Genomic DNA, 25,751 nt, shown 5'->3' on the forward strand with positions numbered 1-25,751 from the left:
AAAACAGTGGATAAAAAAAAGGAAATGCAGAAAAAGTAATAGGCAGAAAGAAAAAAGACGCAGAAAGTACAAAAAAAGATAGAAATACAGCCATGTAAGGCGTAGTGTAACATAGCATAACGTAGTATATTACAGCACAGTGTATAGCCTAGTACAGTATTAGTATTAGTATAGTACAGTGTAACAAAGGGTGTGAGAGAAAGAGGTAAGAGGGTAATAGTTTAGTGAAGTCGGAACGAGCTTACCTGGCCACCAGTTCTGCTGTGAACCAACCTTGCGCGACTCAGTGCGAGCTGTCAACAGGGACTCACGTGAGGGCCTTGCCTCCTCACTCTTCACAGATCCGCTGGACTGCCCAGAGTTGGTCCCTGGGCTTGGAGCTGCGCAAGCCAGCTTCCTGACTCGCCCAGAGAGCGTAGGGATCAAAACGTTTAGCTTAGTATGACCGCCTCGGAGCATATGTGTAAGCGTAGCCGTGTGGGCCTTGCAGTCTGCGCTAAGATCTGTCATGCCAGTATCTGTAAGATCTTCCTGGCAGACTTTACACATTCTGGTGTGATAGATTTGAAGGTAGATTCGATGGTATAGCAGTGGATAACATGAAGTGTTACTTTGTAGCTGCCTGTAGTTAACTGCTTCAGTTCTACGTAGATCGCCACGAAGCTGAGGGTAGCAGAAAGAGAAAAAAAAAAACTTTTTTAGAACGTCAGTGAGCGGATGTGAGGAGAAAGTCTACGTACTGTCGCCTAAGGCGAGCGTTACAGAACCACAGGTAGTTCAAATTTCCGAAGCTCTCCGCCATGAAGCTTTTCAGTATCATATAGTGGTTTCGGGCCGTATAATTCCATTAATTCTTATAATTAAAGCTTAACATTACCGGCAAAGTGGCGAAGTAGACATTGGCCCGCATCCGCTCTTAACCACCGGTATAGTAATGTGGCAGAGCAGTGCCACATGCTTTCTATACCACGTTGGTATAGACTACGGAGTTTAAATATTTGTGGCTTGACCACTTTCCACACCGTCAGTTTTTTCGCCGTTTGTATAACAACAACTTTGCCACCGTTTGAAAATTCGAATAAGCGTAGACCATTGAACAAAGTGTGAGGGTGTAGTCTAGTAGAAAAACAGATAGCTGGGCAAGTTGGTATGTATCCATATTATAACTTTTTTAGGGCTCACAAAAAACAGGAAAAGAAAGAGACGGATGAGCGCTAACCATCAACAATTTTATTTTTGAAAGGAATAAAACATATAAGCACCTGGAAACCAGTACAGCGCATGTGCAAGTCATGTGACAGGCAAACATAAAAAAAATATGGCTGAATGGAATTTAAAAAAAAAAACTTTCCTCCCTACCTACAGAGCCACCGAAGGTTGACTAATACATTTGTACACCTATTTATGTGCAAGGCTTCTCGCTTCCGTAATTTCACGTGTTAGTTTATCTCTATTTCAGAACACAATGTGTGTATCGTGAAACACGGCATCCCAATGACATGATTTGCAATGATCTGACAAGTGTAAATGTTTTTTTTGCTAGTGAGATAATTAGCATGCTTTTTAGTGGTGTATTGATGCAGCGGCCAGTCTGTCTTATGTACATATTTTCGCAGTTTAGTGGTATCAGATATACAACCCCCTTTCGGCATTTTATAAACCTCAACAGTTCGTTTAGGTAACAGCTACAATTTTCTTTCTCCTAGAAAATAGTGTAGTTTTATGAATATTCGTTGGCGTAAAGAGAAGTGAGATGAATTTATTGAAACGCATAACTTGAATATGATGATAAGTGAACGGGATTGCCATAGGTTGCTCGAAATACGTACTTGCCAAAACACCAAGCATTGTGTAAATGCGTACATTCCGTAAGCTTACAAAGCCGGTAGAAAAATATACTTTTCTCTTGGTGACATTTTCTAATATCCTCGCAACTGCTGAACGTACAAACGGCAATTTTTAAAATGATGAGTTTAATAAAATTCTTGTTACGTGTAAACAGCTAAGTAGCAAGGCGTGGTTGAGCCTCAATTATTCTAGATAATATAGCCTGGAAGTATCATCTGGTAAGTTAGCGAATGGTGGCGCGCATGGTACTTTCTGCTAACGCGTTCGAATGAGCCTCGACAGCTATATATGCGGCTCTATAGTGGGCGGTATCGGGTGATGACAATCGTTTATGGATGGTCGATGCGCACCGATGATAGCGGGACAAACATGAACGAGGAGCCGGACCCTGAATACCGTGGATGACACGTGATGAGCTTTGCCAGCTTTGAACGGCATCAGTAGAGGAGGCTGGTTTGTCGTTCCCCTTCCTTTAAACGCCTAGTTGCCCCACCCCTGCTTTTAGGCAACAATTTCCGACAATACAAGAAGATGTAGGCTGGCCAGATCCTTAGTTCCTTCAGACTTGGAACAGATGGTGCGAATAGCTGCCTTGACTTTGTATTAGTGCAGAGGTGGATCTCGAAGTTTAGCACTGTAGTATGACCTCTGGTGAGGCTAAAATTAACAGAAAACTGCGGTACTAGAGAGTCGCAAAACGGTTTCGTAGTATGAGCAACAAAAAGTAATCAAATAAAAGTACCTGCAGTTTACATGATATTATAAATGATGTAACAGGTATTATAGTAGTTACAACTGGAATAAAGGTGCGTGGGCGACGAAACACAAGCAGATAAAATTGACAGGACGTCCCATTAACTTCTGCTAGTGTTCCATCGCGCGCGCAGTTTTATTTCACTTTCAATTTTGTACCAACTATCCCCCCCCCCCCAGCGCAAATTACGGGAGTTCATTATGGTATATACTTAAAATAAAATAATCGCTCAGCAAAGCAATCTAGCTAAGCTGGCTTAATGTCTGAACCACCGAAAATTTTAACATACAAATTGGCCCCTCGAAAAATCAGTGTATTTAACAGCACTGTCACGGACATTAAGAGCATAGCTAATGCACCGGGAAATCTTGCACTGTACTACTTTATGAGCGATTAAATTCTACAACCATGCCTGCGTTGCACAAAGAGTACAACCTCTGGGATGTATGACGCCGAGAAAACCATTGGAAAATTTTCTGGAAATTTCGCTGCAGGACTGAGATTCCGCTGAACAGGTGTACTTCGTGAAACACCTCGTATTCGTTAGACTTCGTTGTTGATATGTGAGGTTTAACGTCCCAAAACCACTATATGATTATGAGAGACGCCGTAGTGGAGGGCTCCGGAAATTTCGACCACCTGGGGTTCTTTAACGTGCACCCAAATCTGAGCACGCGGGCCTACAACATTTCCGCCTCCATCGGAAATGCAGCCGCCGCAGCCGGGATTCGAACCCGCGCCCTGCGGGTCAGCAGCTGAGTACCTTAGCCACTAGACCACCGCGGCGGGGCTAGACTTCGTTGTTCATCAACATATCGTTGTGATTTGTGAACTCGGCTGAACGGTAAAACTGGTTTAGTTCTGAAAAATAGGCAAGACCTTCATGAGATTGCGGTCGTTGCACAACGCATCAACCGTGTGTATGCTCTTGTAAGAGGCCGTCCCCGAAAGACTACTGCGTCATTTCTGACAATGTCACTGTGAAAATTATTTTGTGGAAAAAAACTTGCATTAGGAATAAGGTAAATTAATTTATGAGCAGACACGGTACATACATGCGGGCTGCTTTAACACCAGCTCGCATTATAGCTCCTTGTACTGACTCTGGTATGGGTTTTCAAAAAGTGGTCATTGCGAGCCATGGTGGCCAACATTTTTCTCACAGCGTTGTTTATACCTGGCCGCCAATAACACTGCTGACTTGAGTACCGGCTGAGAGAACGATGATGATATCGTGCGCTGGCAAGACTTACAAAAACAAAACAATAAAAGCAGGGAAGCGATTGCAGTTATTGACCGCGAATACGACCTTGCAAACCTCGGCTTTATTATATATATAAGGGTAATTCAGTCCTGCTGCGTAGTGATTGAGCAAACTCTCGGCAGCACCACAGCGTGTCTCGCCAAACACACACAGTCGAGAACGGCTCCATTCTATAGTGATGGTGCAGCTGGAGAATTAGGTAACATAGCCACAGATTGTCGACATTTATGCCAGCGCGGAAATAGGCGTTGTCTCCTTACACACTGCCTATCTCACTTCTCATGCGCACATTCGCATACGTAATTTTAATCATGCTATAATTCTGTGACGACCGGAGACATGGAGGTAGATGTTTGTCGATTTTTTGTCTAGTCGTAATCATAGGTTTTCGCGCGAGCCAGGTTGTCCATTTCCTAGCGCCGATTGCTATCTCTGCTGTTACAACGAAGATCAGATATAACGAACTATTTTATGGTTTCGGTGCTACTTAGTTATGACGAGATTGGATCGACTGTGTATTTATAGCTCGAAGAGAAATAGAGAGAGCGAGAGAGTAGTATCCTCTTGAAGAAAAACACGGTTGAAGAAAATACCATTGCAGGTTAAGTGTACACGTCGGGTGGGAAAGTTGTGTGAATCGTATACTCAGCGGAACGCCATTAGAATGAGAGAGAGAGAAAGAGACAGGTAAGGGCAAGACAGAGAAGTTAAACAGGCGAAATCTCCGGTTGGTAGCCCCCTACATGAGAAAAAGACATGCAGGGTGAAATAGTGAAAGATCAGAAGAGTTTCTGACAACCCAGCCGACTAGTGGCGTAGCTAGGAAATGAACAACCAGGCCCGTGCCACCCCCCTTCCACCCACCTGGAATGTTTCTCGCTATGTCATAGACAGCTAAAAATGACCAAATTAAGGGGGGGGGGGCCTCCCTGAAATCAAAGAGGTGCCGTACCTCAACCCCCCTCCCCCCGCGCGGAAAAGAATGTTTTTTTTTTTTTGATGCGCCTCTGGGAAGACCTATGATTCGAAATGTGTTGCTGTGAGTGAGAAGTGATCATGATCGTAAATTTAAGACCAATAAATTTGTTTCGGTCAGTTTTCTAAACACAGGGCACCGAAATGACAGCGAAAGCACCGCGAGGTGAAAATGGCGTAAAATAGGTCGTGCACACGATGACATATACAAACCAAAAAATGTTTACAAAGCAAGCACATGTAACTGAGAGAGGCCATTGGCTTTCTTAATGAATAGCGCCTTTCGGGTCCAATGAGTTCTCACCAGATTAATCCACGCGCCTTTATTTGTGCATTTATTAACATATTTAACCTTTTCTCACCCGCAGCGTCCGTTGTTATCGGGTGACGAGAGGACATTTTCAGAATTAAAAACGCGCCGGCTATATTCATGAACACACGTCCTCGGGAGGCTTGTGTCATCACCGCCACGGCTGCATACCGCATATACGTTCATCTGTATACGTCTACATCGAGGTTAGCAGCTGCAGCAGCGTGCATATAAAGCCGATTCATGGTCAACACGCAGCGTGCCTCGTATACATATTGCGTTGCGTTGAGGATGTGCGAAGAAAAGAAAAGAAAAGAAACACGCGTGATATGCCATTCCTGCGGCATCGCACTCTACACCTCGCGTGTAATGCGGGGACGTGCAATAGGTTACCGTGTGTATGTATATGGACGGGGAGATTGGAAGGGGCGGTAGAGGGGGGGGGGGGGGGGGTCGAGGCGTCGTCGCTGTTTGTAAGCGACGCAGCGGCGACGGACGGGTGAGTGATAGTGTGACCTCGTTAGGGGAACGCTTTATTTATTCATTCGTTACCACTTTCTCGCTGACTGGTCCCCGGGTGGCGCGAAGAGCCAAATGCGTCGCGCAATAACGACGTTCAACAGTCCTCCCTTCGCTAATAACAACAAAGTGCTGCGCGAATGGATTTACAGTGAAACTATAACGCGCATAAGTGAAGTGGAAAAGGATGATTTTTTTCCAGGGTCATCTGTTTCGTTTCCTATATCGTCAAATTTGTTGCTCTTTCGTTGCACTCGGGGCTGTAAAGCTAGAGAAACGCATTTTACTTTTTTCTTGTAAGTGCGCGTCGGATGTAAAGGCAGAACATAATAAAACAGGAAGGACGAACACAATCTATGTACACAAGAACCCTGCGATGCCATCCGCAGAATTCCCTAATGTCTTTTCTTCGGGAATGACACGCTTGTTTTTGAGTCATACGTTTAGTGCACTAAAAAGCCCCGAGAACAGGAAAAGGGCGCGTTCTTTACATCGCGCATGTGCAGTCTATTACGGGCGGCATACAGGGGTGGTTCGTTCCGGCGTCGTACTCTTACAACAAAAACTTCAACAAAAAAGAAAGGATTATGGAAATTTCACGTGTCAATACGACAATAGATTTTGAGGCACGCTCGGGTAGAAAGCCTCCCGACTAATTGTTACAGCCTGCGTTTGTTTCACGTTCACGGGTGTTCTGGTGTTCCGACATCTCTTCCAGATTGAATCGCTGTCACCGAAGCAAGTGTTCCAGCGCGCATCCTCAAGCTTACCGTCGCGATACTTCACCTGCCAACCTACCATATTATACGTATTCTTACAATATGGAAAACATGTGTAAGGTACAATTTTTTTAATAAATCAAAATAAGCCTGTCTTTGTTGGCTATGGATAACAGGCAGGACATTTCTGATGATACTGTCCTCAAACATTCGCGCAAGCTCATTCTAGAGGATATATATTGCCATAAATGCAAAAAAAAAAGAACGAACACGTGTAACGAAAGAGCGCTAAGACAAAAAGGAGGAGAGGAGGAACAGCAGGGAAAGAAAAGGCAGGGATGTTAAACAGACTGGAGCGACCGGTATACGCTACCCTACACTGGGAATAGGGATGAAGGAGTTTGAAAGATGGAAGAAGGGAGATAAAGGGGAAGCTCGCACACGCGTTGGACTTACAAATGCTGATGACTTGGAACATGTTGACGTGTACTAACTGACGAAAGTCCGATAAGACGCGGTTTTAGTCCACTGGAGTTGCACTGAATGATGGATGCTTCCTTAATTTCTTAGAAATGATGGCGATCTTTAGCAATTTTTCTACTCGAGCGATTCAAGTACTGGGCTTAAGGCGTCGAGTACTTTGAGAGCGCTTCGAGCAGACGTTTTTCTCATGTCCGACCAAATCTTCCGGATGGTATCCATGAGAGAACGAAGCATAGTTATGACTTTGCCAGCTTTCTTATGTGTGTCATCAGCGGTTGGTGAAGGCCCCTGAGTGGGCGTGGTCTGCTCACGTTCTATGGTTGGCGGATGACTTGAAAGAATAGGCTATTGCTCTGTAAAGATTGTCCTCTCCGAATTTTTCTTTGAATTTATCGGTCCTGTTGTGGCTTTACTTAATGGCGCAGCAGTAGAGGTGGCGCTGTCGTTTCGAGCTTGCATAGTCTTTGAGGTCGAACGATGGCAGCGACGCCACTGCCGACGCCGGACTGTTTCGGCAGTATTCCTGTGGGTCAAATTGTCTGTGACCATTTGCTTAAGCACCGCGTGCTCCTCCTTAATTTGAGGGCAGTCTTTCAATGAAGCAGTGTGCGAGCCTTTACAGTTACTGCATTTAAGAAATGTGGATTGACACGCATCTTCCGAATGGGGTTCTGCGCACCGGGGGCACCGTAGCGATTTCGGGCGCACGCCCTTGAAATGACCTAGTTTAAAGCACTGGTGATGCTGAAGATGCTTTTGCACAAAAGGCCGCACAGGATGTGAGAAATGTCCGACTTTGACGGGGGATAGGGTGCAGTCGTCTTTGAAGACCAGTTTCACACAGCGTGACTTCCCAAGGCGGTGTACCTGAGTGATGACAGTGCCCTCATTTACCGGTTTGATAAGGTAGGCAAGTCAGCGTCGGGAATCGCAATGTCTACGTCGTATATCACGCCAGCTATGGATGCGTTGTCAATTGGTGTAAAAATATGTCAAAGAGTAGTTGCCCTCATAAGGAAGAAGAAAAAATTCACTACTTGAAATTCAGAATGGCATGTTAGCGAGAAACAAATCGATAGAGATTACGGAAAGGGTGAAGAAAACATGAATGCCATCAATACCACCTTTATGTTTCGTGAAGTCTACCATATTGTGGCTCAAGGACACTTTTTTTCTTTTTTTATTGGCGTAATTTAAGGAGATGTTGGCGCACAAACGGGATTCCGGCTACTCCTTATCCCTTTGGGGGTGTCTATAGCAGCAAAGTTAACGTAGAGTTAAAGTGTCCAAGCGTAACAAGTCCGTAGCACACACAATATACAGAGGGACAATAAAATAAGGGAAAGGCAGGGAGATTAACCAGAACTTGGAGCATCCGTTTCGCTACCCTGCACGAAAGAAAAGGAGAAAGGGGAAGAAAGACGGGAAAGAAAGTGAAAGGCAAAATAGACACGCAAAAAAAAAATTGTGACAATTTAGTATAACCGTTAGGACATGAGATTCCAAAACAACGATTCCAAAGGGCAACAAAATTCACAATAAAGGAAAAGAAACAGATGTCCCTGGAAAGGATTGCATCCTTTTTCACTGCACTTAGGCGTGGAAGGTTCACTGTAAATCCATTCGCGCAGCACTTTGTTGTTATTAGCGAATGGAGGCCTTTTGAATGTCGTTATATACGATGATGTTAACAATTAGAAGAGAAACCGATGCATACGGTCACCAGTCACACAATCGTGCACATTAGTCCGCAGTCATACAAACATGCATTGTCACCTTCTTATTGCCGCTAAAGAATAGTGGGGCTCCAGACACGAGGAATTGTAAATTACAGTTACATACACTCGAGTACGACGTCATTTGGAACTCCAAAATCGCCTTCTCTGAGAGGGGTACCTGTGACAGATACCTGTGACTGACAAAAGAATAATGAGTCGTTGCCCATTCAGCCGAATATGTCGGTTGGCGTTCGCCTGACACCCGCATTTAGTCAACGAGTCCACGTGAGCTGCAAGAAATTGACCCAATATATTGCAAACGTGGCCGAGCTCGTGTTACAGCGCCCAGCATTCAGACACCGCGGTGGGCTTCGAAGAATGATGGATGAATTATGGCACAGTGGGCTCTTCGGAACATTACTTGCAGTACGCATTTTAGAGTAGTTTAAGAGACCACTGTTGTGCACAAACGCTGAGCTGCTCTCCGAGAAGTGAAAGCGGGATGGGGAATGAGAAGGCATTGCGGAGGTGTATAAGTACACTATCCCGTTGTACTCTTGAACGAGAGGCCTAAGCGCCCTCCCTCCAAGTTCTGTATTGCAAGAAGTGCAGAGCGCAAATACTATAAGCCGCGGTTTTGCATACTTCAAGCCAAAGAACACTGAAGGATATTTTTTTGCGAATTTATTAATAATGAATGAATGAATGAATGAATGAACTAATTATGAATAAATGAATGAATGAATGACGATGATTGTTGTTATCATGGTCACGCATTATCTGACCTTTCGAACTACAGTTCTTGTTCCCAGTCTACGTTTAATATCATCTATTGAACTCCGCTCGTAACCCATGTTTTCTGTGATCTGCTTATGCTATGCCACTACCCTCCATACTTTAAATTGAGGAACAACACTGCAATATTATACAAAGCAAAGGGCCATACAGCAAGCAACTGGCTGGATTTACTCAGCCTAATTAACCACGGTTCTTTGCGCGACTACAATAAAAAAAAAGACAACAATGACGCCTTCAGACGTGCATTCATCTTCAATTTCAGGTTTCGCCTGAACATTAGTCAGTCGTTCTAGCGCCCAGGACGTTGAATATTCTGAACATCTGCGTCTCGTCGGTGACATGCTGCTGTTCCTGCTGCAGTTTACAGCAGCTCAGCACCTCCCCATTGTCCGCGGAGGACGTCCTCCCACTTTCGCAAACGGTTTCCTCGCCGCGGCTGTCATGACCTTTAGCGCCTAACGAGCGGTCATCAGCGTCGATGAGGGAAGGCCGGCCTTAAACAAAAAAAAAAGGAAAGGCTCGCTCGTTTGTCGAGTAGTTTCGAGCGCACTCCTCCGGCGCAAAGACCTTGCGGTATAGTTCTGAAGACTAGCCTGCGCGAACCATCATTTGCATATTTTGTCGCTACCGTTCTCATTGTTACTTCATATTTGAATTGTCCTGTGGCAGGCGCTGTTACTCACGTGGTTAGCGGAAAGAAAAACAATACACAGCTATCTATATACGACTAAGGTCATGTCAAGCTCTTCGTACCTTGCTCTGTTGTTGTTTTTTCATAACTACTGTCGACCAAGCTGGGTGAACACAAATGCGAGTGACACTGAGCGCGCCCGAGGAAGCGCACCACGAATGCTCGTAACGGTGTGGCGCCTTGCCGGAGGAAGTAGCCAGTCGTCAAGGGTAAAAAACCACAGCACTGACTCACCGGTGGTCGCTCACTCGGCCTTTCGAGTTAAACATCGCGGCTGCGTTTTCCCAATAATTTGAAACAATTCACCTCGGGCGGGGAGGAGAGGAATATGGTGAGCAGAAAGAAGCAGGAAGAAGGAACAAAAGGCGAGAACATCAAAGTAAAACGGCGCCCAACCAAGGTCTCGGACAGATCGAATGCCGGCCTCGAAAAAGACTCGAATGGTGTATATGCGTATACTAACCTTTGTAGCGAGACTTTGTGAGGCGCGAAGACCGCGCGCGCGCGGATGTTGCACCCTGCGTCCTTCTGGTAAACGATAATGACTGCCAATTTATCGGCACGAGGAGAGAGCTGGACGCGCGATCAACGTGTTCAGTCGAACGCGAGCCAACTTCGTCTCTTCTCACAGCTCATATTACACGGGCGTTCCGGCGTGCCTCCTGTTTGATGAGAGAATCGAAATGACCCTTTTGACCGTTTAGAGGATGTTGTCTCGCAGGCGTTGGCGTGAAACAGCCTCCTGAATGACGCTGTGTGATGGACGGGACGTGTGCGACATCGGGGCTGGCGGAACGCCGTTCACACCAGCATCCACAACAGGTGTTCTGTGCTACAACCTCGCAAAGTCGGCTGGGAATCTCAAACTTACTTGATACCGTATCGGTCCTCGCCTAATTGATTCAACGAACTTTGTATTTATAAGTCTTCGATCTTGTGTGCTCTGTAAGGTATGTCCCCATCGACCCCGCACTTATTCCAATAAGAATACTTGAGCTTTTGTTAACCCAGTGCGTTCGTTCTGCCTGCAGAGAAACAAAGCTCTCGTGCAAGTGAGCACGACACGCCCGTCATCGCGTCACCTCGCGAGCTCTCGCTTTCACCCCGCAGCAGCCCTTTATTTGGGTCGAGCGAGTCTCCTCTCTGGAACGGCCCACCGGACCGTGTCGGAACAGTCGCGCTGTGTGCGAGCCGCGTGTGGGGCGCGCCGTCAAACACGGCCGGCTGGAGCCGGAGCCGAGCGCGACGGATCGTGCACACAACCATCCGGGCACGCACCACCTCTCGGGCGTCAGCACCCGAACCTATATGCTATGCACCGCACGCAGCCACCGAGAAGGGCCTTGACCGAAAGCTGCAGCAGACGATGACAGGTGCGGATGACGAAAAGTCGCGAACGCAAACGGCGCTCGCTTGTTCCCGAGTATGAGCAAACATGTCCCATCCACAGCTCTTCTTCCCTTGTGGTGTTGTGCCGCGTTTCTCACCAGTGTCTCCGTTTCTCTTTCTCTTTCGCTTTGACTTTTCGGCTATGGTGTAGGGGCATGTTTCACTCCAGCTACTTTCAGCGGAAGAACTGCGCCCCTTGCCGGTAGCTGAGCCGAGGCAGTCACGCACGTAAACAACCCGCTTTTTCGAAAGATGCGGCAAGAGACTACGCACACGCTGGGAAAAGGGCGCGCTTGAAAAGCATCGAGAGGACAGACGGAGTCGAAAGTGATGTGTCGGCGCTCTATGAAAAGATAATTGAGAGCGAAAGTGCCCCCCCCCCCTTCTATCTTTGGCGCACTACGGAAGGCGGCCGGCGTGACGCAACAACGCGCGATAGCATCCACGGATTAGCCTTCTCGACGGACGAGGTGGCTGACGCCTTTGAGAGAAGAGGAGAAGAGGGACGCATGTTTTCTCCTTTCCATCGCTTTCTCCTCGCCTCGAGAGGCTGCAGCGGCACCCCGTTCGTTTCAAGGTCCCGCGGACACCGCGCCTTCAGCTGTGGCGGCGGCTTCTGCCTCCTCTCCACTTGTGATCCATCGCCTTCTCCGCCAAGAGAGATGAGCGTCTTTCTATTTACGTGCACGAATGTATGTCTCTACATGCTCATTTCTTTCCTTTCTTTTTGCACCTGGTTCTGTCACACTTTCTGCACGTGCTGTAGACTGACAAAGAAGAAATTCGCGTTGCTGGTGAAAGAAAGAGAGATAAGGAGAGAGATGATCGAAATGGGTGGTGTTGGTGGTTGACGGAAGAGAAAGAGAACCGCAAAGCTTGGCGAGACGAAAGAAGCGCCAAGCAAAAACAAAAAAGAAAATTGTCTGAAGCGGAGATCAACGGCGCGCGCGGAAAGAAGGAGAATGACGCCAGCGCGAGCGACGTTTGAGGGAAAGGCATCGTTCGAAATACAACAAACGGGGAGGCCACGCCGGCGATAGCGACAAGAAGAAAACAGAAACATGCGCGCCATAACCCGAGCCGTCCGTCTCCTCGGGAGCTCACTCATCTCCACGCGCGTCTCGCGCTCTGCAAGCTCCTTCTCCGGATAGACAGATGCCGGTGCGCATTGGAGGCGTCGAATCAGCGCCGGCAGATATCGTTGTTCTTGCTCACGCACATCGCCACAACACTGCAACTCAACTGAAGCGGGACTTCGAGACTGGTAGCTCGAGACTATAGAAACACGCAGCAAGAAACGTAACGGGCAGTTGGCATCTCTGTCCGGCATCCACTGTGGCGCTGCACGTGAATGAACGAAGTGACTGCGCCGCGCCGTTGTTCCTGTGGGATAATAGGGAACTGCGGCCACTTGTGCAGTTTGTGGTTCTACGGGCGCACTCCAGAAAGTAAGGCACTACCGTGGTCTTCGTGTCCCCTCTCACGGAAGTTGAGCGGCCTGCCCCGGCGCGCAGACGACATGAGGAACGGGCACAGCTTGCTCCTGGAGACTCGCCAGGTGTTTCGGTGAGTGCAGCAACAACAACTTTCACTTTTGTGCGCTTCCTCGTCCGTGGCCGATGGGTCGGCGTTTTAAGAAAGTATGTTATGCGTGTGTCGAATTCGCGTGCAAAGGACGGAGTGTTTTTGTTTCCGTTGATGTCTATGTGTTGATGCGCTCACCGCTCTTTGGTTCGCGCATGCGTTCTTGCGTCCAGATGGTGGCAGCTTTAGCTGCAGAACTCGGAAGAGAACTTTAAGGAGGATAAAAATGAAGAATATCAATTTTACTTTACCTGTTAAAAGGGTACGCCCTGACAGTGTTCGCAGAACACCTAATTTATCCGCGAACGTAAAATTCGCGTGTCCGACTATGGGAGGTCTTACCATGCTGTGCACGTCTGAATAGGCGTGAGAATGGTCGTTTTTATGGAGATGCACTTTACACCCGCCTCCTACTCATTGCTATCCTGCTTTCGCGCTCCTAAGCACGTTAGGTGTGTCCCAAGTCTGCCCCATACAATTTATTTACTCAGTTTGATCTTGCCTGTCATCGCATTGCAGTGCGGAGTTACGGTCGTTTATGAACACTCAGGTATTCGACGACAGTGGCGGGCGAGAGCCTCTCTCATTTCGCTCTCCGATAACTGTCTGCTTCGCACCTCTGCCTCGAAAAGAAAGGGATTAACGGGTAGCCCTTCTGATAGGGGCCCTCATCTTCTCATTTTACAACTATTACGAACCTACACAGCTTACGCTGATGCCTCGGTGGTCGGGGGGGGGGGGGGGGCTCCGGTGAAACTTGGTTATAGAGAACATCGCGCAAGCCTATTGCTTCCGTAGTAGGGATCGAACTTGCGACCTCGTGCTCATGCGGCGCGACGGCGAAGACACTAAGCTATCGCTGCGGGTAACCGTTCGTTTTTTGTTTTTGTTTTTTCAATGCGTAATGATTCTTCACCTAGGTTTCGAGGGTGAAGCATGCGTGTGCGCGCGTGGGTCACAACGTGAAGTGTAACGCAAGCGGTTGGCGCAGAAAGAAAGTGTAGGCCTTGGGTGATTGATTGATTGATTGATATGGAGGGTTTAACGTCCCAAAAGCACCATATGATTATGAGAGACACCGTAGTGCAGGGCTACGGGAATTTCGAACACTTGAGGTTCTTTAACGCGCACCCAAATCTGAGCACAGGGGCCTACAACATTTCCGCCTCCATCGGAAATGCAGCCGCCGCAGCCGGGATTCGATCCCGCGACCTGCGGGTTAGCAGCCGAGTACCTTAGCCACAAGACCACCGTGGCGGGGCTAGGCCTTGGGTGGTACAAAGGTTCGGGCTGGACAAGCTAACCCCTTCCTTTTTTTTTCGTCTTAAGACAATATGGGAGGAGTTTTCGCTGCAGCAGGATTAGCATTGCAAATTTTGCCAACAGTAATTCGCAGCCCTAAAGCCACCAATCAAACGCAGTATAGTCAGCAATTCGTTGCCTGCAGTTCGAAGTGCATGAACGCGCGGAATTCACCATTCACAATGCAAGCTGGTATCACGGAGGTACTTTAGCAAACGCCAAAGTACCTCTCTGCTAGATGTACACTTTCATCGAGTAAGTAAAATGTGATCTGTATTTCAGTGCAGAGCCATTTCAGATAATATTGTATTTACCATAACCTTACATCCTCAGTCAAATTCGGAGTGTTCTATATTTAACATTGATAGCAACCGTTATAATTACTCGCTGCATATAAGATTATAATGTACTAAGTCCGGTGTGGAATCATGCTGAACTTTTCGAAATTGGTCAAAGAGAGCCGTATACAGTTCTCTCCTTTAATGACGCAGGGTTTTTGCGGTGGATACAAGACACATAGGAAATGGTCTAAGGTTCCATCTTTTATAGGTCCTGTAGCGTCTTAAGGAGCTTCCATGGTTTTCGTTGCGGCGGCTGCATTTCCGAAGGAGGCGGAAATGTTGTAGGCCCGTGTGCTCAGATTTGGGTGCACGTTAAAGAACCCCAGGTGGTCGAAATTTACGGAGCCCTCCACTACGGCGTCTCTTACAATGATATGGTGGTTTTGGGACGTTAAATTTCACATATCAATCAACGAAATGGGTAGCGCAAAAAAAAAAACAAGAAAAACAAATCGCAGCATATTTATGGATTGAATGATGATGAGTGGGGCGAAGGGGTGGAGGGTTTTATCAGTAAACCGTAAATTGTCTGTCTGCCTGTCCGTCCGCCCGTCCGTCTATCCAATCCATCTAGTGAACACTCTAAGAACGGCCATCTCGCATCTTTTCGTCATATAAATACCGCCATCTAGCGAACACTACAAGAACTAAACTAGAGGTGGCTGCCTGCAACTACATACGTCGAGGAAGTACATACCCGCGCTTTAAGGCGCTTCGCTCCTAAAAAATGATGACACAAAAAGACGTACAGCACACGACACAACGCCTGCACGTTTTGCGGTCTTGTTTCTTGCGCTGCCCATTTCAAGATGCCCAATTATTATAGCTTGCCCAAATGTCGATTCTTTTGCAGTGCCAGTTGAGTTTGTCAAGAACCTTCCCTATGTGAAAACAGCTAATGAAGGATAAAAAAACGTGAAATGAAATCAGGGAGGTTTACTTTGAGTGATTCCTATTGACTTACTATATATTCACACTTGTGCAAATACCCTGATATTTGTGTGAGGTATATTGAAATCGGCATTGGCTTGAGTGTGAAAGTGGTTGAGAAATTGAAGTCTCGACTCTTGAATTTGGTAGTAAGGGGATAAGGGTACGTTAGCTATGTATTTGAATCGAAATAACCAAGATAAAATCGGCAATTTCGCTCCTTGGCACTTGGCCTGGTAGCTAAAATTCATGTTCCTCTACTGTTCATATTTTATCCTCAGTTCCACTCTTTTTTTTTCTTTTCATCGGTGCATTTCTCCCGCGCAAGGTAGACAACCGGATCTGCATCTGCATAATTACATCTCATAATTACCATGCATTCTTGTTCGAGTCGGCAATGCCGAAACTTATGAGTGCCGAGGTTTGCGAAGATAGAAAGCGGGAGCTGGAAGGAGTCACTCAATGACGTGGTTTCTTAAGAGTGCGAAAGAGAAGAAGAAACAAAGAAATGAAAGAAAGAAAGAAAAAAAAGAAAGGAAGAAAGAGAGAAACAACGAAAGAAAGAAAGGAACAAAGAAAGTACTATTGCGTGTAAGAAAAGAGAAAGTGTGCCAACTTTCAAGGCTGAAAGCGACGACTCCGCGACAGGCGTGTTCGATCCTTGACACGCGTTCAGGACGGAACAAAAGGCTCCGTTCGCAAATGCGTAATGTGACTGTATAACCCAAGCCTGGCAGCGTTTCGCGGGAAGGTGTCAAAATCGCAGCTCGCTTTGATGCAGATTGGGCTTCCGAATAATGTGAGGTAGTACGAAAAGCGTCCTCGTGTATACGCTGGCGGCGGGAAATCACAACTAATCATGTCGCTTCTTCGTGGAATCGATCTAAGCGCAAGGACAATGGCGAGACGACGATATATCTCGAGCCTCTCGTGCGCCGCCTGTCACGCAGTGCTTGTTAAGCTTTTTCGTCGACGCGTTGAAAAACGCGCTTCGTTGCGGCCGAATGATTGTGTTTTCAGGAAGCTCGATTTGGCCACGCTCGCTTAAGACTAATGCCGTGGTCATGTCAAACTTGTAAGGACATTTTTTAGGATGTTGCCGCGGGTAGCAGGCAATCTTGACCTTGATGCCTTGCAGCATTGCATCCGTTTGCGAGGACACATGGGGCCCCAACTCCCGCATTGCCTCTATTTTTGTATATAGACAGAAAAGGAGGCAGGGAATCTATACGAAAGACCGCAGATTAAGCGGGGGTAGTTTTTGTTAAGTATAGCATATGGCACTAGGTGTTGCGGTGCGGATACACAGAACATTACCCACGACGTACAGCCACTAGTAGACACCCAGTGAATAGCATGCAGTGTTCTCGGAATTGAGCCTTTTCAGATATGTAATGGCTTGTTCTATTCCTCCTAGTACACTAAAGTATAAATTTTCCATGAGGTGCTATCTGGAAGGCCGGCGCATCATGAAACATGATCGTATTTTTCCGCAGAATTTCTCACAGGGAATGACTTATTGCTTGTGCTATAATGGCTTCATGTAAATTATTCTCTTCTTCCTCCGCTTTCCCTTTCCTTTTTTATGGTATTGCGGCAACTGTAAATATTGCTGTTTGAAGTTTCTAGTCAAAAGCTCTTTATTTTTGCATCCGACAAAGTGCGCAATATGCCCATGATGCCATGATTTGCTTCGTAATAGCAATTAAGCGTGACGCGTTTGTATAACATTGCTCCATAAGTCAGGTTTTGTCTCTGTCACAAATAATTCTTTGAATCTTAATTTTTTACTTCACGTTGTCTTAAAAAAACCATTATTCACAAGAAAAGAAAGAAAGAAAAAGAAATAATATCTATCACACTTGAAGGGCTGCGCATCACCGCGCCCAAACGGTGAAAGCGAGGCTGCATGCTTGGTGGCTACTGCAAACTTTGAGGCGTCGGAAGAGTTGCGGTTTTAGGCTTTCCGTCTGCGATACCTCGATAACGAGGTATGAAATGTGATAATGGCTGGAGTTTCTCATCAAACATGTGGGTGGTGGCGTGCGCGGAGCAACGCTTAAAAATATGCGACCATGTATAAAACATATTTCGGAGTTCATTGTTTGCGCATGTTGTCGTTCGTTGTGCACAAGCGAAGCTTTGGACCAGCCAAACGTTGGATGATTGATCGATTGACTAGGGGTTTTTGTTTTTGGAGGAACTGAGAGTAGAAGACGCTGTAATAAATAAGTGTGGCGTGATTTCGATAGCGTGAGCTTTTGCAGCATAAATTGGGCACTGCGCGAGAGAACTTGCAATCTGGCGCAGGCAACCCGCGTTCACGTATGAATAACAGCAATATCGTGCTCAGAGCATCATAATGATCTAATCTGCGTGTTGGCTAGCAGGAAATGTGAATATGCCTAATTAATTTTTGAATTTACCTGCTGTTCTCTACCCAAAGTCGTCGTGGAAGTCCTCCAGTGACCCTGAGATACCTACAGTCAGTTGTTTGGTTTATCTCTACCCGAATAGTAGTCATAAGTTCTGTGGTTCCCCTGAAGGAATAACGCCATCACACTTAAGAATGGAGTTCGCCGTTTCTTGTAAAATGACAAATTAAAATCTGTCTTATCCGCTCATGAACTCAATGTCCACACGTGGGCGAAAATGAAAAAAAAAAGGATATAAGAAAAACTTGCGTATACCAAAGAACTGGAAAATCAAAGAAAGAAGTGTAAGACAGCATCACTGCATTAAACCATTTATTTTTATTGCGAGGACGACTTTATGCGAAGACATGCTTCTTAATAATATACGAATATATGTGTATAACTAGTGTTCCGTATGGCCTGTCATTCGTGGGAATGTAATCATTGTCTTGTGCCATCTGTTATCATGTATCCAGAGGTCGTAGCAGACGCTAGCGGAGGCCGGCTGCCAGCATGAAGCGGAAGCGTTCCGATTGTAAGCCTGAACATGCCCTCGTTAGATGACGCGGATCTTGCATCACTGGCACGGTGTACATTATTGATATCTATACGTTGGGCCCATGTGGTGATTCCGGCCAGTTTCACGTTGAGATCACAGTCAATGCAAGGGTGGCCGCATCTCCGACGCTTCTACAAGCACAACAAGATTCGGACGGGAACAAGCAGCCACGAATGTCGCAACACGTGACAAAAGTTACAACTTCTAGGTGTACTGCGAGAGCGGGACTTGGAGAAACATCCGCCGGCAGCTGCGCTGTGCACCTTTACCGGCGCGTCGCCACTATACTGTGACGCAAGCGTTTCTCCGGCAGTTGATAGACAAATGGTTTTTTGAAAGGCTATCTAGCGGGAATTCATTAGGCACCCGTTCTCACCTCACGCGGGCACCGCGGCAAGCCGTGACCACCCATTTCGCGGTATAGCTTTTACACGCGTGTCACTGACGCGGTCAGTAACGGGGATGACAACGGCGTTGCGTCAGTGCGGCTTCCCTCTAGCGGAAAGGCAAATGAAGTCGACCTCCCGCACTGCTTTCACTTTCTTCAACCACTGCCCTTCCACTACTCCGGATGCAAAAGCGGCGTTTAAAGGGGAAGCTAGCCCAAGTCGCACCCGAAGGCGATAGCCTAATGACTGAGCTGCTTGTCGACGCCATATAGTCACGACGCGAGGTGAAAGAGAGCGGATAAGGAAATGTAAAGAGAGACAGCCCCCCCCAGAGAACCGCTTGAGACGAAGGCAAGATCCACCGCCCATTTCCTTCCGTCTGACAGCTGCCAATGGCTCTCCTCTGCCTACACGTCCGTGGCGACGGAAGGTCAAGTAGCGGGGGCCCTTCAGAAGCGCGGCGCCGCGGGGCAAATCGTCCCCCTTATTGTCACGCTTTCACGGGTCACACGCAGATGCAATTGACGAGCGAGCCTCTGCCACAAGGTTGCCCTCCCCCGGGCTGTAGCAGCGGCGTGCGCGACCGTGTGATCACGATCTGCGGCGTTGCTCGGAGGTGCAAGGTGGAACGTACGTACGTAACGCGAGGGCACAACAGAGGGGCGTGCGTATACGTCCAGCCCGGGCTTCCACTTTGGGCCGTGCGAAACGTGGGTGGTGTACGCGTTAAGAATGATGGCGATAAATTAGGCAGCGTCTATTGGTCGTGATGGCATGGTTGGCGTACGGCCTGGCTTAGAGGCTGCAGCGCTTCGCCGAAGAGGTCGCAGGGTCAATTCCTTTGCCCCGGCAATAACGCTTTGAATGGGTAAAAATAAAATAAAATGGAATACACTGAGTCGACACACATGGCTAATTTGTTAACCAACCGTGTTTAAGGGGACAGGGTAAGCATAACTATAGAAAAAAAAACGTTTATTTTGTGCGATTTGAAATCTGCAATCTTTTTCTGAACCAGAATAAGTCATTCGTTTGTTCTAGCTTGACTTTTTTCTGTCTAAATATCAGATATTTTTGAAACCTATGCGGCGGCCTGCATGCTTAGGTACGCTTCACCGGAGTGCACAAATGGGCAGCTAAAAACACGCTGGAATGAAGGGAATTAATTTTTTTTCTACAAGTTTAGTAGGAGTGATATTTGGTGGCAACAAGTGCTTCATCGGCCGAGTCAATGTTTAACCGCAGGTAAATGTACTTCGCGGGTTTTTTTTTTTTGCAGGTGTTGCTTGCGTGCGTTGCGGGCATTTTTTGCAGAGTTATAGGAAGGAAGTATGTTTATTTACAGAAAGGCAGAGAGGTCGGCCTGAGCGATAGCTTGCTCTAGCCTGCTACTCTACACTGGGGGAAGGGAAAGGGGAAAAGAAAGATTAATGGATGACGATGGTGAGATAGAGAGGTGAGTATGTAGTGTTCTTTCTAGCTGAGACACATTTTATAGCCGCGCACATAGTCCAGTTGTTTCTAGAAAGGTAATAACTGCTCTTGTGTGCAGAGTTTCAAAACTGTTATGGTTTATCCATTAGAAGAAATATAGGCAGCTTAGAGGACATTTTAAAGGCTGTCTGGGCCACATTCTTTCTAGCTGAGACACATTTTATAGCCGCGCACATAGTCCAGTTGTTTCTAAAAAGGTAATAACTGCTCTTGTCTGCAGAGTTTCAAAACTGTTATGGTTTATCCATTAGAAGAAATATAGGCAGCTTAGCGGACATTCTAAAGGCTGTCTGGGCCACATATTTCCACATGGCATCGACGGATACCAATCCATCCCACGGCCTCTGCCCGAAGGACGCTGATACCTGGTGCAAATTCAACAAAGCCCAGTTCAGTGGTGAACTATACGTTCATAAAGAACACCTTCCGGCATCTGTCTTGAGGCGTCGGAATCGAAAGCCATAGGAATATACGGTAATGAACCCAAGTAGGTAAATCGAAATAATCCAGAGTTCCCCGCCGTGGCGCGCTTTGCAATAGTATCGTGTTTCTTTATTAGGACTACGGGCCTATCCAAATGCCTTTGACTGTTATATAATGCAACATTCGCATACATGTCAGCGTATTTGCTGCCCATTTCCTTAATTCCTGTCCTTCTTTTTGTTACATTTTTTTGTTCATATCAGCGTAAGATAGCCAACCGGACTTTGTTTTGGTTAACCTGCATGCCTTCTCCCTTTTATTATTTTTTTTCGTTGGTACTTGTAAAGCCTCGCCCCACCGCGGTGGTCTTGTGACTATTTAAGGTACTCGGTTGCTGGCTCGCAGGTCGCGGGATTAAATCCCGGTGGCGGTGGCTGCATTTTTATAAAGGCGAAAATGCTGTAGGCCCGTGTGCTTAGACATAGGTGCACGATTAAAGAACCCCAGGAGGTCGAAATTTCCGGAGCCATCCACTACAGCGTCTTTCATAATCATATTGTGGTTTTGGATCGTTAAACCCCACATATCAATAATCGTACAAAGCCCCAAAGTTTATTTTAAAAAAAATTGCCCGTAGCTTGCAATAGCGTCATCTACAAGCTAATACGTCGTCCGTTCTGCGCATGACGAGATGGATTCTAACAACTTCATTGTCACAGAACTGGCAAATGCACGGACGGACACTTTTGTTGTTTTGCAAGATTCGGCGCCGGCTCTCCTCGAAGCTAAAAGGCGTTAAATTTCGTCGTCTCGGCGTTAAAACAAAAGTGTCGCAAACAGTGACGAGTGCCAGCTGTCTCCGGTCCTCGCGACCTCGCCTTTATAGCACGCGCAAAACTTTGAGCCACTCTTGCCTGCTTGGCCAACTCGCACACAATTGTTGCTCGATCTCGCCGGATGCGTTCAAAGCAGCTTGCGGGTACCCCATGCACGCACGGAGCGTAAAAAAAAGAGGAAAGACCTTGAAACACAACGTGCGCGATGGTGAGTACGACACTTCGCCGTTTGTCCCCGACCAGCCATGCACGCAAGTGCTCTTCTACTTGGCGGTATAGCGCGACAACAAAATGACATGCACCAGCAGCAACAACGCCTTTCCCCACTTTTTTTTCTCGTTTTGCTTTATTCCCACTTTTCTTCAGACAGGCGGTACAGACTCATTCAAATGTACATACATACACGAGCGACGCGCTGAGCGGGCGTTGGTAAACTCCCTCTCTTTCCTCCAAGTGCTGAATACCCTTCGGCGAGAGGCGCCACGTGCTTTCCGAGCCCCTGATTAGAAACACTCGCGTACTCGTTGCCTCGTCCGTATGCGTACACCAGGCCCTGTGTACGCGTACATCTCGGCTTTCAAGCTGCGCCCAGCGATGAGGACTGATGCCTCTTCACCACCACTGAGCGCTGCAGGATAGCGGTCAGGGCTACGTCAACGCCGAGTTTTGTACGCGCCGTGCCGAATAAGCCCTATTGCGAAAAAGGGCCCTTCTCTCGAGTAGCGCTCGCTCGTCTTCCTTCGTTTCTTGTTCTTGTTTTTCTCGAAGTCTTCGCCCGCCTCGAGGTCTGCCTCGCCTGCAGCGGCAGCACCTTTGCTCGAGCTCGCTGATGAGCCCCGCCGGAGGAACATTGGCACGAAGCGAGAGAATGACAGAGTGACTCTAGCACGGGCCAAATGATGCATAGACCCTTTTGCTGCAGTCGAGTATACAACCAGGAGGCCAATGAGTCAGCCGCGGCGACTGTACGCTTCGTTGTTTTTTTTTTCTTGTCTCCCGAGCCTTGATTGACGCCACTGTTTAGTTCATCTCTTCCTCCGAGGATGAATGACGCTTGCCTTCGAAAAAGCGTCGGCGTGTATATGAGTGTGGGTGTCCAGGTTCCTTAAGCCGCTGATATTTATTGGATGACAGGTATTTATCGGAAGGAGGGAGGTGCGCGTCTATAGAAACCCGCTCGCCCGTTTGCGTAGGGTGTCCTGTCCCATTTATATATGCCGTTTATCATTCGCGGCGATCGTTTGTTGTGGTTGAAGCTAGCCATAAAGTGTTTCCCGCATTTGTATATTCTGCAGTACCTCCTGTTTATGTACGTCGGGGACATACCGCCTTTAAGTCTCCTAACGTTGTTTGCGTGCTGGATCGTCCCATGCGGGACTGAAGTGGTATGCTCCGAGTGCCCAATCCAGCAGCGAGAGACCTTCGTCCTCCCTTAATCGAACCTTGAAGGAGGTACAGATTTAAGGTGGTTGCGATACGGTCGCTCAATGGTATACATGTACTAGTTAGTATACTTTGCGGAAAACGCGTCACCACCACATCTTCGGAAACGTGACTCTACACAAACAGGCCTTCTAAGGTGCGCCGATCATAGGCTTATTTGCATGCGCCTTTTTTCTAATACTAGTGGGCTATCGATCGTGGAGTTCTTGATAAGTGGTCTCGTGTGTGCAAATTTGATCTTTTATCAAGATCACTTGTCACTTCACGCTGCCGCCTTATGATGCTGTCGTGCGTTGTTGCATTTGCAACGTGGGGGTTGCCATAACGAAAGATTCTAAGATCGAGGGGTGTTTCACGAGTTTTCCGCTAAGGAAAGGGTGCATTTGCCGTGGCGTAGTAATAGAGGCGTGAACTATAAGGCATGGACTAAGCAAATAGTTCGGAAGGAGCATCACGCACTGCGATAATAGGGAAAAAAAACAAGGAAAGCAAAAAAACGCTCAGGCACACGCCCGCTAAACTTCATTTTGTCCCTATTTTCACAATAGAGGAAACGATCCCGATTTTTTTTTTTTTACGAAGCTGGACAACAGTTAGATCGCCGTATAGATTTAAATTCCGGGCCTGTATAGCTGCATTCCGGTAACTCAACTGGTCTTGAAATCGTTGAAGGAGACCAAACTGTCTTACACGATTAGAAGATTCTTGGAAGTTGCTCTTTTAGGCATTTGACTGACTCGACCGAAATCATCCAGCGTATGCGAAGTGTTTTCGAAAGAGCGTATTTCGAGCGACCGTTGTTTACCGATGCTCGGCGGCCCTTTGTTAACAATGAAGACACCGGGGGCTTCACGTCCCAAAGGCCGGATATGATTAGGAGGGACGCCGTAATGCGGGCCTTCGAAAAATGTCGACCATCTGCTGTTATCTCAGGTGCACTGACATCGCACAGTACATCAAGCCTCATAGAATTTGGCCTCCGTCTTAAATGCGACCGCCGCGACCGGGATCGAACCCAGAACCTGAGCCTAACAACGTAACCACTACACCACAGCGGCGGATGACGGCGCTTGTTTGCAAATGTTGAACGTGCACCTTTCGGTATATAGTATATAGCCGGTTGCTATGTCTACATCGTATTTTTAATTTGGGAACAATGAATGAGAAGTTAGCCTTCGACTCCGACGTGCGACGTTGCTCTATTCGGAGGAGAAAGCGGAAGAAGGCATTCTTAAGACGTTCTGATGCTTCATAGCCGGTTACAACCTCAGAATAAATGCAAACTCAGACCACCACCGCCACTGTCCCATCCAGAGATAATTTGCGTGGATGCCCCATCCAAATGCACTCGCTTGTTTACGAGACGTCAGAACCACTGGTGTGTTCTAGGCTGCTTAATTTCCTTGACATGTGTTCGTGTCGTTGCTTTTCGGTGGAAAAGCTTCAAGTTGCTGGCAATTCTCAGCAAAGGAAAGACGGAACAGGAGAGAAAGGAAATGCAGAGTTGTTAACTAGTCTAGAAAGACCGGTATGCTATTATACACTGGGAAAAATGGTGTGGGAGTTTTAAGAAGGAAGAAAGAGAGAAAGGAGAGGGCACGCACACGCCGCCACACACCTCACATTCATAACTCCATTTCTCTATAACCGCCGGTCAAGTCTGACGACTTCAATAAGTTGAGCATCGCCTTCGCCGCCTTCACCAGTGGTGACCTTTCAGGAGGACATTCCAGAATAGTTTCCGCCGTGATCGGTCTGCGATCTACGCGAGCTAAAACAACTATTAGCGATTTTCTCTGCGCATTGTACCGAGGACAGTCGCAGTAGATGTGCTGTATTGTCTCCTTGCTAGCACAGGTGCCACAAAGAGGGTTGTCAGCCGTTTCGATGCGAAAGGAGAATGACTCAGTGAAAGTCAGTTTCAGCCATAAATGGCAAAGCAGAGTGGCATCATTTCGGCGTACATTCTTTACAAAAATAGTAAAAAGGTAGCAACTGCAATCACATAGGTAGTAACTGGAACGGTTACTACCTTACTTGGACCGTTACTACATATTTGCTACCTGTTTACATTCTTCGTTAGTAAACAGTTACTAGCTGCTACCGTTACTAACTTTTTGCGACCTGTTTACTACCCACGTAAGTAAACAATAAGTAACTGGAATGAAAGAGGTAGTAACTTCAGCCGTTACTACCCTCCTTGCTTCGTTACTACCTTTTTGCTAACCAGCTGTTGACTATTTATTCCAAAATAGTGTGTGAGTCCAATTATGATTATTTATGAGAGGAATCGTCGGGATGTATTATATTTAAACAAAAAAAATTGCGCAGAGGATATATATAGATCAAGAAAATACATTTTGTTTTAAATTACACAACTGAAATATGTAAAAGGGGATACAGATATGGTCGAAACAGAGAAGTACAAGTTAACACAACATAGGCAAGTGTACACGCGTTGCAATAGACAATTACAACAAACTTAGTAAATTACAGCACATATTAACAAGACCGGCGGATCAAAATAATGAGACGGTTGCAATGATCCCCGAAAACGGTTACAATCAA

The 25,751-nt window shown here is 46.9% G+C and overlaps 1 protein-coding gene across 4 annotated transcripts in view; it reads left to right on the forward strand.

Moving 5' to 3' along the window:
• Positions 1-25,751, forward strand: part of LOC119178620 (uncharacterized) — a 151,913-nt gene that overhangs the window by 84,259 nt on the left and 41,903 nt on the right. The window contains exon 1 of one of the 4 annotated variants that reach the window (XM_075887965.1): positions 12,499-13,034. The exons of the other annotated variants lie outside the window; for them this stretch is intronic. Within the exon in view, the coding sequence (XP_075744080.1) occupies positions 12,820-13,034 (215 nt within the window). The 5' untranslated portion in view covers positions 12,499-12,819. Of the gene's footprint in view, positions 1-12,498; positions 13,035-25,751 lie in introns of those variants that run through there. 4 annotated transcript variants of the gene reach the window in all.

This window comes from Rhipicephalus microplus, chromosome 1 (assembly GCF_043290135.1).
Source record: "Rhipicephalus microplus isolate Deutch F79 chromosome 1, USDA_Rmic, whole genome shotgun sequence".
NCBI classification, from domain to species: domain Eukaryota; kingdom Metazoa; phylum Arthropoda; class Arachnida; order Ixodida; family Ixodidae; genus Rhipicephalus; species Rhipicephalus microplus.